Source organism: Vanessa tameamea, chromosome 17 (genome assembly GCF_037043105.1).
Source record: "Vanessa tameamea isolate UH-Manoa-2023 chromosome 17, ilVanTame1 primary haplotype, whole genome shotgun sequence".
NCBI lineage: Eukaryota > Metazoa > Arthropoda > Insecta > Lepidoptera > Nymphalidae > Vanessa > Vanessa tameamea.
In genome coordinates, this window is record NC_087325.1 from 6,809,724 (window position 1) to 6,829,003 (window position 19,280).

The following is a 19,280-nucleotide window of genomic DNA, read 5'->3' on the forward strand; positions in this document are numbered from 1 at the left end:
AAAAATAACTTTAAAAATGTTAGGTTATTGGTTTCACTTGAATGATTGTGAGTGTGTGTAATTATTTCAAATGATACTGATTCTTATGATATATCACTTGAATAATTATGGGTAGGTACCATAACTAATAGATTTAATACGATATAAAAAGTCGGTTACATATTATGATACAAAAATTATAGTGCTTGCAATAATTATATAAACAGTTTATCTTGTTAAGATCATTTTTGATCATATAATATGTACCTACATAACTGTACATCCTACTGACTATTAAAACAAGAATAGTTTCCGCAATTACTTGCAGATATTGCTCAACGATGTGATAAACAACTTGACCAACATATGCAAAATATAATTGCCTTACTACTTGGAGTTTCTGTTCTCCTGGTACATGCCTGCTTTGGATAAGGTTATGATACACATAAATGTTATTATGACAAAATAAAAAAAAATAATATATTTTAATAAATGTAAACTATAGCAATCGAATAAGTTCAGACGCAGGACAGACGTCTTTATATGCTTTCCTAGGCACGAAAGTATAGGCACTGCTAAATTTCAAACTTCGGACAGTTACTGAGAAATTGTCGATAATATCCTAATACTTTTTTTGGGTCCGAGGTTTAAACCCAAAAGCTCAACCTGCGGCCTTATAAGTTAGCCAGATATTTCAAGAAATTATTAGGTAGATAATACTAAAAACGCAGACAGTTAAAACAAAATTACCATTCCGACAAAGCAATATCAAATTCTCTAATAAATGATACCCGTACATTCAAACGGAAACATTGTACGATCATGACGCATTCGTCCAGTCTTCCTAGAATGATACAGTATCGTGGGCAGTGAAAGGAATGAAAATTCAAATGTCATGGCGGCGCAACGTGACAACTATTTCGCAAAGTATCGTACCTAGCTCTTGAGCAACAGTCGCAAGTTTCTTCATGGCTTTGTTTTACAATTTAAAAAAAGAACTTTGTACACGAAACAGTTGATACGTATGTCATGAATGCAGATGGTCAATGCTGTGATTGTCATAAGTCTCTGTCAGAGAAAGACATTCTGTATGTGATGTATAGATAGGAGCGTGTCGCAACGGTTACATCTTTACATAAATTCAAGAAGCGTGATAGTAATGATAAGACTGTTGTAAGCTTTAGATAAAATTATATTAAATTTTATTTATAAAACATTATTTTTAAAGTGATGTAACTGCTAGTCTCTTTGACTCGAGTTTTGGTCATGTATTGAATATTTTGTTTAATTGTATGCATTAGTGACGTGACATCATAGTAATGCAATATACTTAGTGATGTAATTTGAAAACAGAAAATAACAGAAACATCTTCTGTTATAAGAATGCTATAAGCCAAAAGATTTAACGTATTTATCATGTACACTTGATAAATTATAATTGAATAATTAAGTTTTAGATTCATTTATGATTCTTAGCACAATGACTATTTAATATGCTATTATTATATTTTCTTAAATAAGAGGTGTTGACGACAAATTCAAGTCTCGATGTACGAAAGCAGAAGAATAGGACTTTGTACGCCCATTGAATTTGCATAAGTGTCTCGGGTCAATAACCTTCCAACTAAAGGTTCTCAGTAGTGCATTTTAGTCTTAACGACTTCAACAAATCGATAAGAAAATTTAAATGAATGAAATATAGCCATTCTTGCGTAATTGAAAACGTTTATGAAAGTTAAAAGAAAAGATAACATTACATTAAAATACGTACATAGATACATATTAATAAAATTGAATCTTGAAATAAGAACATTGATAAGGAAAGCGTTTATCTTACTAAATGTGACGAATATAAATATAAATCATTTGATAAAATAATTAATATGTGCAGTATGTGAGCCAGACCTCTACAGTTACGCCATTTAGACTTCCTACCTACGTACCAAATACTGTTGAAAAATACGGTTATGGCAAACGCAGTTAGCAATTAATGTTTCAAATATTCCAAAATGAGCTTGCTATTGAAATAAATATTACAGGCAACATATAAAAATAAAAACAAAAACAGTATAGAAAATGGGCATGAAGTACGATGTGACCTTCAGACATATAAACCCTGCGTGGTTTGAGCCCGAGAGCATGACTTATTGCATTTTTGAAAAAAGAAATGCATCAATAGTAAAAATATAAAGATCTGCAAAAGTTACACTAATAGTATTGAAGCTAAGGAATGGGGGAAAAAATTTAGACATTACACTTGCTCGTGTTCTAAATAGGGAATCGTTATAAAAAAGATAATAAAAACCGTTCACTAAGACCAAACATTGATAATACAATATAAACACCAGAAAGAAATGTTTACGTCGAAAATAAACCAAAGATGAAACAACTACAACTTGTAAACAGACGAAAAACTACCGTAAACAAAAAGTATACGTACTAATCAACGTGGTTGGTCACTGGTAATGTTGATGACCCCCAGAGACGTAAACAACTTGTGTCATAATAAAACGTATCCCAGAATAGTTGCTACGAAAATAATAATTCATTGAACCAGAATACAAGCGGGGTATGAAGCTGAATGCTAAATTCTAAAGATATAAATGTCAGAAATAACTTGTACATACCACAATACGTTTATTCGTTTTCATTCGTATATTGTAATAAACTTATTTTAAATAAACACAAACAATAAGAGTTTCAAGTTATGTCACTATATAGTATTACATCTGTATGTAACATAATTGCAAAATCAATTGATATCTAAATGAAATAATTTCAATGTTTCCGTTGATAGTATTGATTATTTCGATTGAAACATAACGTAACGTAAAATATTTTAATATAATATTTAAATTTTAATTTCAATTCAGGCTAGATAGTTTTTCTAAGACGTGACTTTTATATTATGAGAAGAAACTAGATTTTTTTATTGCAATTGTGCAACATACGTAACTAAATATTTATTAAGCTTTCTTGTAGCGGTCCCTGTGTAGTACTTCTAAGTGCAAAGATCTTACCTCTTAAGGAAGTCTGTATATTCAGCCTGTCTGATAAGGCCAGTCCTCATCATGATGGTCTGGAAACATTGCCGCTCGATAGCCCAAAGCCGGCAGTCGGTAGCGGCTTTGATCGTGGCGGTTCTCTTGCAATTGTATAAGATCGCCAATTCGCCGAAGACCTTGCCCGGTGCCATCGTGCTGAGGTATTTGTTCTCGCGAGACACTTCCACTCTGCCCTCTGATGACAAACGAGATAAATATATAATATTTTCACTATAACATAAATTTCCTAATTTAAAAATGACATAACATTCAAAATTCAATTTCGTTTGTTGAGACAATCGAAATTTTGATAAAAACTAGATCAAAATTGTTTACATTTAAATAAATTGACATGACATAATCCAAAATTATAATAACGGAACTGTGTTTATTGACACACAACCATAAATGTCCAAGGCTGATGTTAATTCAGATTCTAATCGTTTCTCACGGGTGACTCATAACCAGTTTCGTTAGAAATCTTGGCGGGATATTGCAAAAAGTTTCGTATGTGGTAAACTAGATAGACAAGTCAATAAAAGCCTATAATATAATTTAATATAAAATATAAAAGAAAAATAAAATATTCTTTTTACTTTTAACTAAGTCGAAAGAAAATTAGTAAATGTATATTTTTTTATTTTGTTATTTTATAGGTGTAATAATTGTTTTAAGTTGTGTATACCCATTTAGATATGAAGTTTGTTAACATTATTTAATTTAATACAGCGAAATAAAAACAATAACTGTACATTAGATATTACAACTTCAAAACACACATGTAAAAGCGAAATACCACTCACTGATTAATCACGAAATCTCAGAAACCATAACACCTACAAACTTGAAATTTGGCAGGTGGGTTCCTTATAGGGTGCAGACATCCGCTAAGAAACTTCACCCCTAAAGGGGTAAAACGGGACTTGGAAGTTTGTATTTTATAAATTTCGCGCGGGTAAGGCCGAATGTCAAGCTAGTATTTAATAAATGTAATCTGCCAATTATTTGGCGTTCGTATGTCATTGTATGGCATTTAATTAATATAAATCACAAAACAATGAAACAGAAATTGAAATCTAAGTAACATAATTAAGTCAAGCTGACAGGCTTGCGAAAACACAAAGAAGCGTTTGATATCGTTCTTTGTTTTATTTAATTTGTTGGAAACACTTCATTAGTACATACATATACGTTAAAATATTTAAGTATTGTAACATACCGTATAGTGTAACACGGCCTGGCCTTCATTTCAAGTTTATCAATCTATCGTATATTCTATTATATATGTGTGAGCTAAAAGTATATTAAGCGCTGCTGTGTCTTGTTCTAAATATAGATTTAATATTATATTTTGCGTTTATTATCGTCGTATTTATTAGACAAAGTTTTAAATCAGATTATTTCAATCAAATATAATCAAATTATGTAATTTTATATACACGGATACAACATAATACAAAATATCCACACATATATAGTATGTTACATGCATATATCGTATGGCGATTGTTAAATGAACAGGCAAATATATTGGCTTGCAAATGAAAGTGTTTCAAGGTGACTTGTATAATATTACGGGTTAAAAGTTTAAACGCCTTGCTTCTTATCGTTAGTCTTTGTCATGACTGCCTTAACAATAAACTTAGAATTCGATACAGATGGAAACAGCGATATTTTTATTTAAAAAATATTATGTTCTGCTGATAGATTTCTATCATAGCGGATATTCACGACGGAGAATATCTATCCACGCAAGTGATATCTAAGTGATCAAGCGTGTGCGCAAATACACGAACATACAATCTCTTTTCCAACACGCCCATAATCCGATGGGATCGAAATCTATTATACGACACAAGTAGAGTGAGAATCGGCGTAGAGCCTAGACTTGGCGTGATTTCCGAGGCACGGGAGTGTTAAATCAAAACATCAGCTACTAAAAATTTCTTGGAAAACCCAATAACATTTTACTACACCGATCGATCCAGGACCTCGAGATCGAAAGCCTTGATACAAACTAAAGAAATATATTGTATATAAGTTACACAAATGATTTAATTATAAAATATAATTTAGTTCTAATTATAAGCAAGTTGGCCATTTAGGTCAATATCGATGTAATTATTGAGTACATTATTATCGTTATCTTTAAATTAATATGTATTCCTCCTATGTACATGCTTCATTAAATTTGTAAGTAGGTCAATTTAGAAGCGAGTTTTAATTAATATGCCTGCCTCGATTTGTTTAGCAATCTTCAAGTAGTGTATGTAATAAAGCATCTGGTTTCAGACGTCATAAATGATCCGACGTGTCGACTAAATTATGAGTCGTCAAATGAAGTGGCACCCATCATAAAATCATATTATGTGTTAACTTTCATAACAAGAGGCTGTGAAATGTCCAACTTTGTTTAGCAAAGCTGTTTGAAAATTGATTTCACTAAATAATTTGGCGTATTGATACAAAATTAGAAAGATGTTTGTAAGTTATTAAAACGAAATTGTTGTAAAAAAATACTAAAAACCCGATGTTATTTAAGTCTTCAAATCTAGTTTAGGCTGTAGTACATCAATCATAATGTCAACAAAGTTGACTATGAATAATCTTATGATAAAGATAAGGAATATAAAAACGAACATACTATATTTATAATATGTAATTTTTACCTGAATCCTCATTTTCATTTTTATCAAATGATTTGTCTTCTAAGCGCGTGACATCGAGTAATATACCCGCGTCGAGAGATGTTTCTGTTGCTGTACTATCTCTTTGACAAAGATTTCCGGTCCTTCTCTTTCGAGTTCCATAAGTATGAACAGGCACTATTAGTTTTGGTCGAGGAATCGAGAAATCAGAGTCAGAACCACTTGATGAACTTTTAGCACTTCGCGGATACGCACCATTTTTACTTGCTACACGTTCTTCACTAATACGATCTCTAGGCGAATTAAAAGATAAAATGTCGTTATACCTATCATACCGATCTTCACTTTTCACTCTCACAGTATTATATAACTTTCCGTATTTATCCGGTTTAATTTGTCTAGCACCGTTTGTAGTCCTAATAGTATCACTTTCCTTTCCTAAATCAACAGAATGGTGTCCATTGCCAGTCACGATCGGTGGCTGTTGACTTCCTCGAAACATTCCGTACTGCATAAGTGTCAGCTGTTCGCTCGGAGAAAGATTTCGTTTTGGCTGTGTGACGGTAACTCCATTATAAACTTTACTTTCTTCTTCATGTGTATCGAGATAAGATCGTAAGGGTGCCCTACCTTCGCTTTTTACTCTTAAAGATTTAGAGCGAAAACTAGGTTTAATATTGTCTGCACGTCCGTTCCGTTCTTTGTCAGGTTGTGTTGTGCGCTTAGGAAGTGGTTCGCATGTAGATAACGATTCGTTAATAGGATGCATGTATAAACCCAAATCTTCCGGCTCACTATCCATGTCGAGGTTTTTATTTCCTGATCTAGATTTAATCGGTGTCAAATCTAAGGTTGCCATTGAATTGATTAATTGATACATAGTATCGTTGCCATATCCACGAACTGTTCCATTTGATTTTATATCGCCATTTAGAACATTTCTTTCTTTTCTTGGTTCTTTTTGGATCTGTTTAATTTTATCGCTATCAGTGTCATTATTTTGTTGACTGACTCTTGAATAATATTCGTAATAGGACTCAGACGATGGATCAGGCGGTACTGGCCCTGGGTCAGGGAGAGGATAAAAGCTTTTTTTAGAATCAACTTTTCTTTGACGATGTGCATATTTGAGAGAATCTTTTCTCTGTGGGGGAACTGGGGCTTGCCGATCACTAGAGGCAAAAGATTCAATATCCCAATCGGTGAAATTTCGTCGCTTCACTCTTCTCAATGTTGATGGTTTATAACCATTTGGCATATCTTTAAAACTGTAGCTGTGTTTTAATTTATTTGGCGAAAGGAAATTATTATTGGCCCTTGCCTTTTCCTCGATATCCTGTTGATATTTTGCTAACTGAGATATATTTTCATTAGAAACATTGTTGTTGTAATTATACCGTTGACGCGTCTGTGTATATGTATCGTCATTTTCTTCTTTTTCGACAGTTCGCCCCACATCTCGACAAGATTTACTTCTAGATATTGAATTAAAGCTAGACTTAGATTGATCGTCATCCTCTTTGTAGTTCTGGAGATTGTTTGCCCCGACCCAATTAGCGGCGTAAACAAGGTCCATAGTTCTATCGTTGATAGAAAGCCAAGGATCCTCCATGACCGCTTTCCCTGGATAATGTTTGATTTTCATAATGTTTTCAATTTCTTAACAATCTGAAGTGTATTTTTGCTTTGTGAACCGTTCTTTGAATATAGTCCTGTTATAAGCAGCATTGATTCCATTGTAGTAGTTAATTTCATATTTACACTTTTTAAACACTATTTTTTTCATCGAACCTGAGAACATATAACAATGCCCTTTATGCCACAACAATTTTTTGGTTAGTATCACAATTATTTAAGCATACTATTTTATTTTACGTGACTCATGAGGAGATCGTGTGAGTCATTCTCTGTGGATGTGACAAGTTCTGTGTAATTATTATACTACGTGTTAGATCATTCTCAACGCAAAACTTTTATTATTATTTTAAGTTCAAAAATACCTTAATAATATTTTTTACATTCAAAAATAATTTAATCAGATTCAATCACATCATTTGATTGTATAATTTATATTTCACTATTGAAAATATTTAAAAGAAATACGTTCTGTAAGAAGTAAGAATGGACGCGTCACGGATCGTAAACATGAATTGCACAAGCCATCATTCCACGAGGAAACAACTGGGCCTCAAGAGTCCATCAATGTAAACTGTATCGTTACGCAATAATTAGATAATGGTCGAATGTATTCCGCGCACAGTAGCTATTTTTTATCATTGTTATTATTGCGCTTTCACTGCGATTTAGTGCAACTCATTGGCGGCAGTGCAGACACTACTCGAGACATTATAATGTTATAAGCATTATTATTACAATAATTTATTTACAATATAAAATAAATTAAAAAAATCAAGGTTGTTTTAACAATAAAAACTAAAAAATAACAAAAAGAATAATAATTTAATAGTCGATAGATTTTTTATTAATAATATCGACAGAATTAATTGAAATATATTGATAGGTACGACTTTAACGATTTGTTACTCGTAACCCAAAATTGTTTACTAGCGCACAATATCTAACCGTTAAATATAGGCATCGGTCATGAGTAATGTCTGATGTCTGCGTATTTGTGGGGCGTTTGTATTTAACGAAAGACTGATGCTGTATAGACGAGTATAATGCTGAATTGTATCTTAAATATTCTCGGGTAATGATTCCCGATACTATTTCTTATTTTATGTCTTACTTAAAAGTCCAATCACGAATAAACGTATCGAATCGAATAAAACAATCGTAAAGATTTATAAATCACGACGAAATACGTATTGAAGATCGACGAAGCTTCCATTTGACGCCTAATTTTATTTATATTTTAAGTTTCTTATTTTTCTCGCTAAGACTAAATATATATATAAATTAACACATTAAGATAAAGGTCTACAGCCAACAAAATGTAAATAATGTAAAATAAAAGTCCAACTTAAATTTGTATAATCTTAAAAATATACAATGAAAACAAATGTCGAATACCATTGCATTGCCGAATATTCACGTTTGCCTAATACTTTCATGACATTCGTAAACAAACTTGAAGTAAAACGTAACAAGCACGGTAGTAATATATAAATGTTATGATTCATTATAATTAAACCTCCTTGTATTATTTAAGATTACCCTCAACTTAAATCAAACCAATAAACTATTCGTTCGATATAAAATAATCCAGACGTGGTAATAGTTCATATATCAATAATGACAAAAAGTTGTATTTGATATATAATAATTTGCTTACTAAACAGGTTTCTATATTTGGCGACTAGAAAAATAAATATTATAATGATTGCATTACAATTATTAATAAATGTGTATATACAATCTGTTTCATAACAAGGAATTATAGTTTGAATCTGGAACAAACAATGCTACGATTTAATTCGAAATATTTAAATTTAAAACGATTACATAAAATCATTAACTCCCTAACACAAATTCAATACAGTTCAAGGCACGAGATAAATTACCAATTTACATAAATCTTTAGTTTGTTAATTGTTGCATCGTTCTTAAATTGCAGATACACACATACTTTGCAAATTGAAGTTAATTACTAAACGCATGATCGAATTACTAGAAAACGATTTCTAGACCAATAGAGTTGAAACCAGTTCAACGATCCACATATCCAATGGACTGGCCATCGATACGTGAGAATCTAGGAACTTGAGAAATCTATACCTAGTTATCATAGTCTCATTAACAAGTAAAAATGTATAATAGAAAATCGAAAGATAAGATCGACAAGCGACGGCTCTCCTAGCTACGAATTAATAAACAGTAATAAAGCTAACAATAAAATTATGACTTAACTCTGATTGGCCTTAAAGAAAAGAACAAAAGTGAAATAGTTTGCTGTATGTTTCTTTAATATCGAGTAGGTCTTCAAGAAATTTCAATAAAACAATTGTAATACAATGTAATAATGTCTTTCTGCTGGATTTTTTTTACCGTTTTTATTAGATATAGATATAGTCCAATGAGCGGCAAACCGACACAACCTCAGAGATAATTCTCCGGACGCTAAAGCTAAAACTGTTGCTCTACGTAAATTCCAATTTCCAAAGCAAAGAAATGTAACACTGCTATATTCCTAATTGTCTATCTTGAACAAAATATACCAAAAACACTAATTAATTTATATGATTAGGGATTCCTGTAACCTGTGTATGTACAGACGCATACGCAACATTACGATAACATATTAATAAAAGAAAAGAATAATCTACCAAATATAAATATGTTAATTCTAATATATAAATCAAGAAGTATTTATAATCGAATATGAACACCAAGATCATGAACATCAGAATGAACAATGAGAAATATATGTGAGTTCCCCGAGATATTCAAAATGAATTACCATACAATTCAAAACTCATACGTCGTGATTAAGTAATTAAAAGTGAATTTAATTTAATGATTACGATTAATTTGACGACTACAGAAAAGCATAATTAAATAACGAAACTAAATAGGTAATCATCCGAAATATTTATGATTAATATTGAATATGGTATACATTACATTATCTTCTGAGATATATAAAGAGTTCATAATAATAATAAAATATATAAATGTCGAACAACTTTGCCTGTCTTCGGAAGTGTTAAATTGGTCATCATAAACTTAATTGCTCAATTATACAGAAGATTGCTTGTTCAGAATATTTGATAATACAGTTTACAGTTTAACCTTACAAGATTAGTATCAAAGGCACTAAAATGTGAACCGATGAAATCTATATTAGATTTGAAAGAATCAAAGTAAATAACATCACGTATATTCAGATAGTACGTGATAATTCATATTAAAATCTAGAAGTAACATTTAGAGAATATTCTAAAGATTCATAAATAGCTCATTTACTCGAAACAATTGAAGTTTTCCACAAAAGATTAGACAATACTAGCAGCTAAACTGTACCCGAGGGATTCTATGAATGAGGCTATTAACCAACCAACTAAAAGACCGACATTCCCATTTATAAAAGACCTATTCAACTATCTCAATACAAATATTCCTAAAGCAATTTCAATTTTGAGAGAAATCTTTATGTTTCAAATTATCACTAAATATATATTTTTAAATTACACAAATAATAGCAACTTTCTATGGTTTCGTGACTGTTTATTATAGCATATACTATAATTAAATGATAAAATCGTTATTATAGACGTGTGACGAGTGAGTATACCACATTATTATACCAGTAAATCACGATCGTAACGTCAGTCACATTGATAAAGTCATAACTTTCTAATCCCTAAGTGAATTTATTGAAGATACTGCATCTGCATCTGTTATGCTCGGTTCATATACGAATTATAAGTGTACGGCATTTCCGATATCTGAATATCAAAACTATTGGCCTAATAATATGTGCACGGAGCGTGGCAAATCGTAAATTAAATAAAACCAGTTTCGTTTATTAACCATGCCAAACATAATTTACGACTGTCTACCAATTAAGAAACTATATTTAGGATTTATATTTAATGATGACACATTTGGTCAATTGATTGGAAATGAACGCCATAGCATTTTTAAATGTATCAAAACAAAATACTTTGCAAGGTTGGAAGGCAAGACGTAGAAAGCTCCTTTCTTGAACATTAGTATGCTAAAATCTTTACCGTGAAGACAACGCTCCAAAATACTTTCACGACATTCGGATAATGCACGCAAACATGACTCAAGAACAAATATCAAATTTTAAAATTTACTTAATTTATAACATCGTTAGATGGAAATAACTAACATAATTATAAGAGTCATAAATTTCATTCATGATAACACTTTAAAAATTGTGAAATCAATCTTGATGTTGCAACAAAAGGTAACAAAATCGTTGTGGCATAAAGCGGACGTACGCTACCCGAACTTTTCATTACGATACACTTAATATCCTTTGAAATCTTTGTTGTGACAGCTGCAAGTTGCGCGAAAAAAACACCTTGACACGGCACTGAGCCTTGACGCTCCACAACTTTGCAATTTATCACAACATTACGAACATAAAACAAAAACTTAACCGTACACAAATCATCATTCTTCAAACTGATGTTCGTCGCGATTATTTCAAATTCGGAACGCGAGACATGGGCATGCGACGACCAATCACGATAGCGTAGCCCCGCTTACTGCACTGCTGACTGCTCAGAACTCCGAAGTCCGAACTTGATCAACTCCTGCGCACGCACTGTTGACGTGTGCGAGCGAGAACTTGCGCATACAGAGTGAGACAAAGCATTTATACCTGACTTTAAAAGCTCTTACTTCGTAAAAAAAAAACAATGTAATAGACAAGGTGGCTCTGCAAAAGGTTAAAATATTTTATATGAAAACAAAAGCAAAATTCTTTTACGAAAGTTAACATTTTATTTTAATGACTCGATACACGATTATCATAAATTTAAATGTAATCGTCTTTTCAAAAGTAACAAAGAAAACAGTAATTATTTTATAATCCCAAGGTTTCAATTACGATTTAGATAACTTTTAAAGGAAGACGTAAAAACTAACCTACTCGTATAAGTCACAGAGAAAGTGAAATTTTAAATTTAGAAGCCGTTTACACGATTAAATGTAAATTAAGACAGACAACTGTGTCAGTATCATGTTACGTAAGTACGCCATAATCCGGATAATAGTATCGAAAATATTAGAAAACGAAAGGGAAATTATGAAGGAAAAATAATCGGTTGATTATAATAGATATGATCTTTAATTTCAGTGATATACCAAAGGTCCTAGTGACGTTGGCAAAGATGCTTCACGTGGAAAGTAAAATTTAGTATAGCGACTTATTAATCAAAGCCCACCGTAATATTTAGACTTTACACCTTATAGAGGTGGTTTTTAGATTTTTAGTTGGAGGGACGTGACTTATATTTTTTTTCTTTAAAAATGGCTATTGCCATTAGTAGCAGACTGGGCTGTGATGAAAAAACCGGAACTTGAGTAAACGGTTTAGCGTCCACGATGATAATTCTAGTTAATGCTTGCAATCAGTGTTATTTAAATAGCTGTGAGCAATCAATATATTACCCAACTAGCTGTGCCCGCGACTTCGTGCGCGTTTGAATTTAATAAAAAAGCGTGACTTTATTATTATTTTACATATAATTCTAAAAGTAGCCTAAGTTACTACTTATTACATCACCTATCTGCCAGTGAAAGACCCGTCAAAATCGGTCAAGCCGTTCCAGAGATTAGCCGGAACAAACAGACAGACAGACAGACAGACAAAAATTGTAAAAAAATGTTATTTAGGTATATGTACCGTGTATAGTAATCGTGTATAGTAAGATATGCATTTAGTAAAACGCGGTTATTTTAAACAACAGACACTCCAATTTTATTATATGTGTAGATTAAATTAAATCAGAGATCAGACGCTCGCTATGGTTTCCTGGTTCAATCAAAATATATAATAAATAAAAATATTGATTACTCTGTATTTTTGCTGATATTGTACACTTTTAAATTAAGTCGTCTATCGTCGTGGAAAATTATCCTTATATTTTGGAACAAGATCAATGCAAAGATAAGGCACAAAATATCAAAATTCTTAATGGTATTTTGGTAGATTTTTTAAGAATAAAATGGTCTATCATTCATTGATGTTAATTGAATTGTTTATATTATTTTAATTGAATATTTATTTAGTAATCTGAGATGCCTTTGTTGTTATGTGTTTAGTTGAGATATTAATCTGATTACTCATATTACTTTATAAATAGACTTATTAAAAGCTTTTATTTAACTTGCAATGTATGTATATATGTATGGGGGGGTGGAATCTTGCAACTCAATTTTGAAGCAGATATCTTTAACCGATTTGGCTGAAATTTTGTATACACGTTAAGTTTGGATGACAATACACGATAAGCTGACGTCTTTATAAGTGCAATATGGTGGAACATTCGAGATGGCAGAATAGTTATTTTTTATGCACTTCTACAATATAGGTATCAAATGATAGGGCTTGTTGAGAGTAAGTCGAAAAACAATGTGACGTCATTCTAATTCCAATATGGTGGAACATTCGAGATGGCAGAATAGTTATTTTTATGCATTTCTGCAATATAGGTATCAAATGATAGGGCTCGATGCTTTTATGATTAAAGAAATTGTCTATAATGAGGTTATAAATTGATACTTAAAATTTTAAAGGAAAATTTTATTTTCTTCTTTTTAGAGCATTTAAATAAAAGCTTTTTTTTAAAAAGTATTTTTTGTTTGAATTTTTTTTAACATTAACATCTATATTAATTATTAATAAGAAAAAATAACAATAAATGACAATTAAATTAAAAACCAGATTATTACATTATATTAAGTCTTTTTTTCGGTAATATTAATTTTCCATAACCTAATAGGATGTATTGAATAATACAATACACTTGTATTGAATGAATAGTTAACCCAAAAATATATATAAGAATATTTAAAAAAAATATAAACAACACCAATCAGATTTGAAATATATTTTATTAATTTGACAGCCGTATCCTTATAAAGTTATATCCTTAGGAAGTTTATAGGATATTTAACACCCTACGGCCCACGGAGACAGAACAGGATAGTTTTGTAACTGCACGGAGCAACTTGTTAAATTAAAGTACAAAAAGATTTGAAAATTAAAGTAAAAGTAAAAATGATGATAGTTTCATTCGCATTTTACTCGTGACGTAAATCAAACCGCGGTCAAGGCTGAGATCTTGTGGCTTCACTTTCACAAATCACGGTTCATTTTAATCTTTGAAATAAAAAAATATTTATTCAAAATAATCTTTCAGTCTTTAATAAAAATGTTGCTTGATTTAAATATATTTAATTAACGAATTAAGTAAGATGACAGTTCAAAGCTATTAATATTTACTAGCTTTTGCACACTACGCTACTACAAGAGTAAAACATTTGAGGATTTTTCAAACACTCAAAATGTACATGTCCCTATATCATATTATACCAAATGTAACAACGCCCAGATGTTAAAGCGTAAAGGGGGACAAACATCTGAGCAAACATTTTCGCAATTAATAATAGTACTTACATAGTAAAGATATTACACTGCCTAAGCAATAAACTATTGATTTACTATAGGTAGGCTACTTCGTCACGGCTCCGCGCAAGCAATGACGTGATGCTGACCGAAAAGGCAAGGTGGGAACCACTGGTTTAGTAGGTGCCCTGGCGCACTTAGCGTCGACGAATCCCATAGTGTATACCATACACTAATAATACTAAACGAGAAATAGTACTGAATATAAGCAAAGAGTTCGCTTGACTCGGTATTTAATAATAAAAAAAAATCAGTGAAAACAAACAGGTTACCATTAGGTCAGAGTCAGTTAGTGTTACACAAATTAAAACATTTCAGGGCGTATCGTTTAACGCGCTTAGAAATGTTTAAGGTCATGGCTTCGAATGCATCTTGAGAATTACCCTCATTCGTTTGTCAGTGAACAGTAAAATTACAATACGGTATGGGGGTTTATATGACAATTGACAACAATCGTTTGATAATCTCCAATAAATACCTCCAATCTTCTCTTATAACAGAAGATATATAGGTATTTTGCTTTCTAATAGTTACTTGAATTGAGTTATCGCATTTACCATGGTAAATTCCACCATTTATCTTTTGTTATTTGTATGAGAAAGAGATATCAGATCTAAGTAGTATTTAATGTCTTTGTTTGTATGCAAACGATTGAATATAATATCGTCGTTTTGATTTATTTGTAAGTATTATTTGTAATAAAGTTCTTACGCTGTTTACTCTGTTTAAAAATAAATTACTACACTTGCCTCCAGTACCATGCTGCGAACATCGATATATTTTATATTTATTAGTCTCCAGACATAAATAACTATAAAACTGAGCAATAATTTTAACTAGCTTTTAGTTTTTTTGTTATGGTTTTCGGGTTCACGCTTATTCAATACGACATTGGTGCATTAACTGAACCAACACCTAAAATTGCCGTCAAAAAATATTGTGCATTCCTTTTTAGTAATAAAAGATATATAAAGATTTGCAGGATTTCTACAATATTAGAAATTATGGTGGAATATAACAAAATCATAAACACTTTTAGACATTTTAGCAAATTTTTCATAATTTCAACTCGATTTAATTCGGTTTATTAAATGAAATTAAATTTCATTAATTTCTATCGATAACTTTAATCTGAAAATGCCTAATTATTCTCACAATCAAATTTCATGGATGATTAATCGGTTTAATGTATCGGAGACAACATTGCACGACCAATTTAAGACTAAAGCTATTTATAAGACTTACCTTTGTAATAATATACCGTTTTAAATTGTTCGACTAACACTCCGCTTTTAACGGAATTGGAACGTAACTAAAGATCACGATTAACCATGCGAGATAGAAAAGTCAAGAAGAATTCGTTTTGCATGATATTTGCTACCGTTTAATTTAAATAGACTTATCAATAAATATTTAACAATTTCCTCAATATAATCAAACATATTACCTTAGGTATGATTTGATCGGTAATTATTTTATTGACTTTTAAAACACGGATTAGACGGATGAATAAAATAAATTAACGCACGCGACATTGGCAGAATAATCTGGGACCTGTTGGCAAAACTAAATTCCATTTAAAAAAAATGGTTATTTTATTTTTATATTAATTATGAGAATCTAAATTATGTATACTAGTATACAAACATATAAGATATGTCGCCGCGAATATTATTTAGCTGATAAGGTTAATTTTATTAGTCTTAAAATTATTCTAAATGTTAAAATGATTGTGTGGGTAAAATATGCCCGGTATTGATTTTATAAAAATTGATTAATCGTGTAATTACTATTAATTACTTTTAATTACAGTGGAATCCGTTTATAATTACATCGAAGGGAATTGACAAATACGTCATAATAACCGGACGTCATACAAAGCGTTTTGTGAAAAACATAAAATATATAGGTAGGTATAATAATAGGTACTTTGCACGTAATAAGTACATACGAAACATGTAGGTATGTACTACATTTTTCATATTTTGATGTAAGTAATCTGTAATTTTTGTCTGCTTTTGTTTTGTAATAACAGTCTCTAATACTATTGTGTATAGAAGACAAAGCCATGGTCAAATTATCATTTTCACTATTGCTATGAACAAATCTGCAGCCTTTACTGCCTCTTCTGCGGTAGGTAATGGTTCTTCCTCGCCTTCTTTTTCCCCGTATATGGTGCGTGACCTTCAAGTGTCAATTATTCACTCAGATTAAAAATAAAAACGAGCCGGGTGCTGAACGAAACATTACCGAAGCTGTAAAGAATCATGTCGGTCATTATAACCGGACATAATTTATTAAAAATGGGTCATAATAAGCGAACTGTCACTATAAGGGAAGTCATTATATCCGACTTTTTTTACAACGAATTTTATATGAGAAACAAACTTCATAGTGTAAGTACGTCACAATAAACGGTTGGTCAATAAAGGCGGAGTCATAATAAACGGATTCTACTGTATTTTCATTTAAAATTATTAATTGTTTTATAAAAATAATTGTCAAAACCATTTTCTAATACAGTGATTTTACAACATCTGTTTGTTTAATAATGAAGTGTTTTTGTGGTTGATGTCCGCCTCTGGTGGGGCGGGCAATTTAATAAAAGAGGGTTAATTTAAGTACAGGGGGCACTTTGTTACCGACTTCGGAAGAGAAAGCATAGAAAAAGCTGTGTTGATTAAATAAAACTAACTATTTTGAACCTTTTTCTTTTTAAATCAAATAAATGCCGTCGATATCTTAAAGTTGCTTATCAGTATAAACATAAAATTATTATAACTATAGCAGAGCCGATGACCAGAACAAGGTCAGCGGTTCTGCGTATTTTTTTTAAATAACTGTCTATCATAAAATCGATAGACATATTGTTCCAACTCCAAGCTATCATCCATCTTAAATATTATAAGAATTCGTGTTCGTATTTTATGCGTTCACGCATTGCTGATCCGATTGAATTGAAACTTTAATATACTGTTGGCAGTTGTATGAAGGTTTTTGGCATAGTACCATCAACTTGCAACAGGTGTTAAGTCGGGTCGATTCGTTGTATTAAAAAGATTTTGCAACGTATACGTGAGTTGAATGGTCGCAATGGACTATTGCGACAAACACTCGTGAAATGGCTACGAGTCATTTTTTTTTGTTACAATTGTAGTAATGGCAACATTTTATATTAAATGGTGAATTAAATTTCATAATAAACCTACATAGTGATGTTCAAACAATAAACCATAAACATTAAGGCCGTATTATTGACTAATGTGGTCACTATTATAAGCGAGTGGAACTAAATCTAAAATTATCAAGTGATAAAAAGATTCTCAAGTGTAAACGACTGTCAACCGTATTTGTATTGTATTAAAGGTGATATTATTATACGAGTGTTTTGCAAAACTCTACTTTTAATTCAGCATGGTTTACTGGTTTACGGTTGGTGTGGTTGGTGGTAAAGAGCTCAAGATTATTTAAACATAACAATAACATAATGAAAAATAAGTATTACTACTATTATTATATTTTTTTTTATTTCTGCATTGAAAGATTAAGATTTTCGTTGTCAAGATTTTTTATTTGTTCGACCACAGATGATCCAAAAAATTATGTTTGTTCCTTTTTACTTATCTATAATCTATCTATAATATAATAATAAACTGAATAAAATTAAGTCACTTTCAAAATTACAAAATGATTTTGAAGCGATTTTCAGTAATAAAGAGAAATAGACGAGGAATGTTTGTATACATATAAATAACATTATTTAAAAAATGTTTTTGTATGAAACGACATCACTGAGAAACACACGAATGACATAAACGACGAACAGTGATACATTAAAACATTGTACTAGAAAATCGTAGTTCATAAAAAAAGCCTACAAAAAAGTCCGACATAGCATGTGAATGCCTTTTAAGGTAAAAACTATTATGTTTTGTTTCTACAATTAATAAAAAAAACGATAGGTTGTTTATATCATCAATAAATAATGATTATTATTCATATAAATATGCAAGTTACCTTGGCATTTGATATATGTAGATTAAAAATTGTTTATACGTTATAACATTCGAGTGAATATTTAAAAAGATATCATCATATCCGAATTAAATGTGCAAGTAAAAAAATCACTCGCTGCGACACCGGGAGTTTGGAAATCTTCAATAAAATGTTGACATTGGAAGTTAAAATTACAAAATTTTCAATCTATAATATAAATTATAAATAATATTTTTCATTGACATACTTATATAAACTAATAAATAAACAAATGTTATTATAAAATAAACATACCTGCTAAATATGTTATTGCTTAGCGCACTTATCACGTTCTTTATTAATAAATATCACCAATGAGAAGTCGGGGCGGAACGCTAGTATACTAATAACTCAAATATCAAAACTATTTTGTATATCTCAACATTCTGACTTTTAGACTTTTATCTAGAGGGTCTGTACACTAGATATATATGACATCTAACTAAT

At 30.9% G+C, this 19,280-nt stretch overlaps 1 protein-coding gene across 5 annotated transcripts in view; it reads right to left on the minus strand.

Moving 5' to 3' along the window:
* LOC113400360 (cGMP-dependent protein kinase, isozyme 2 forms cD4/T1/T3A/T3B) overlaps window positions 1–19,280 on the minus strand; it is a 147,863-nt gene that overhangs the window by 26,234 nt on the left and 102,349 nt on the right. For 4 of the 5 annotated variants that reach the window (XM_026639910.2, XM_026639912.2, XM_026639913.2 and 1 more), the window contains exon 4: window positions 3,000–3,219. In XM_026639910.2, the coding sequence (XP_026495695.1) occupies window positions 3,000–3,219 (220 nt within the window). Of the gene's footprint in view, window positions 1–2,999; window positions 3,220–5,692; window positions 7,463–11,768; window positions 11,853–19,280 lie in introns of those variants that run through there. The other variant, XM_026639909.2, reaches the window with a different exon arrangement.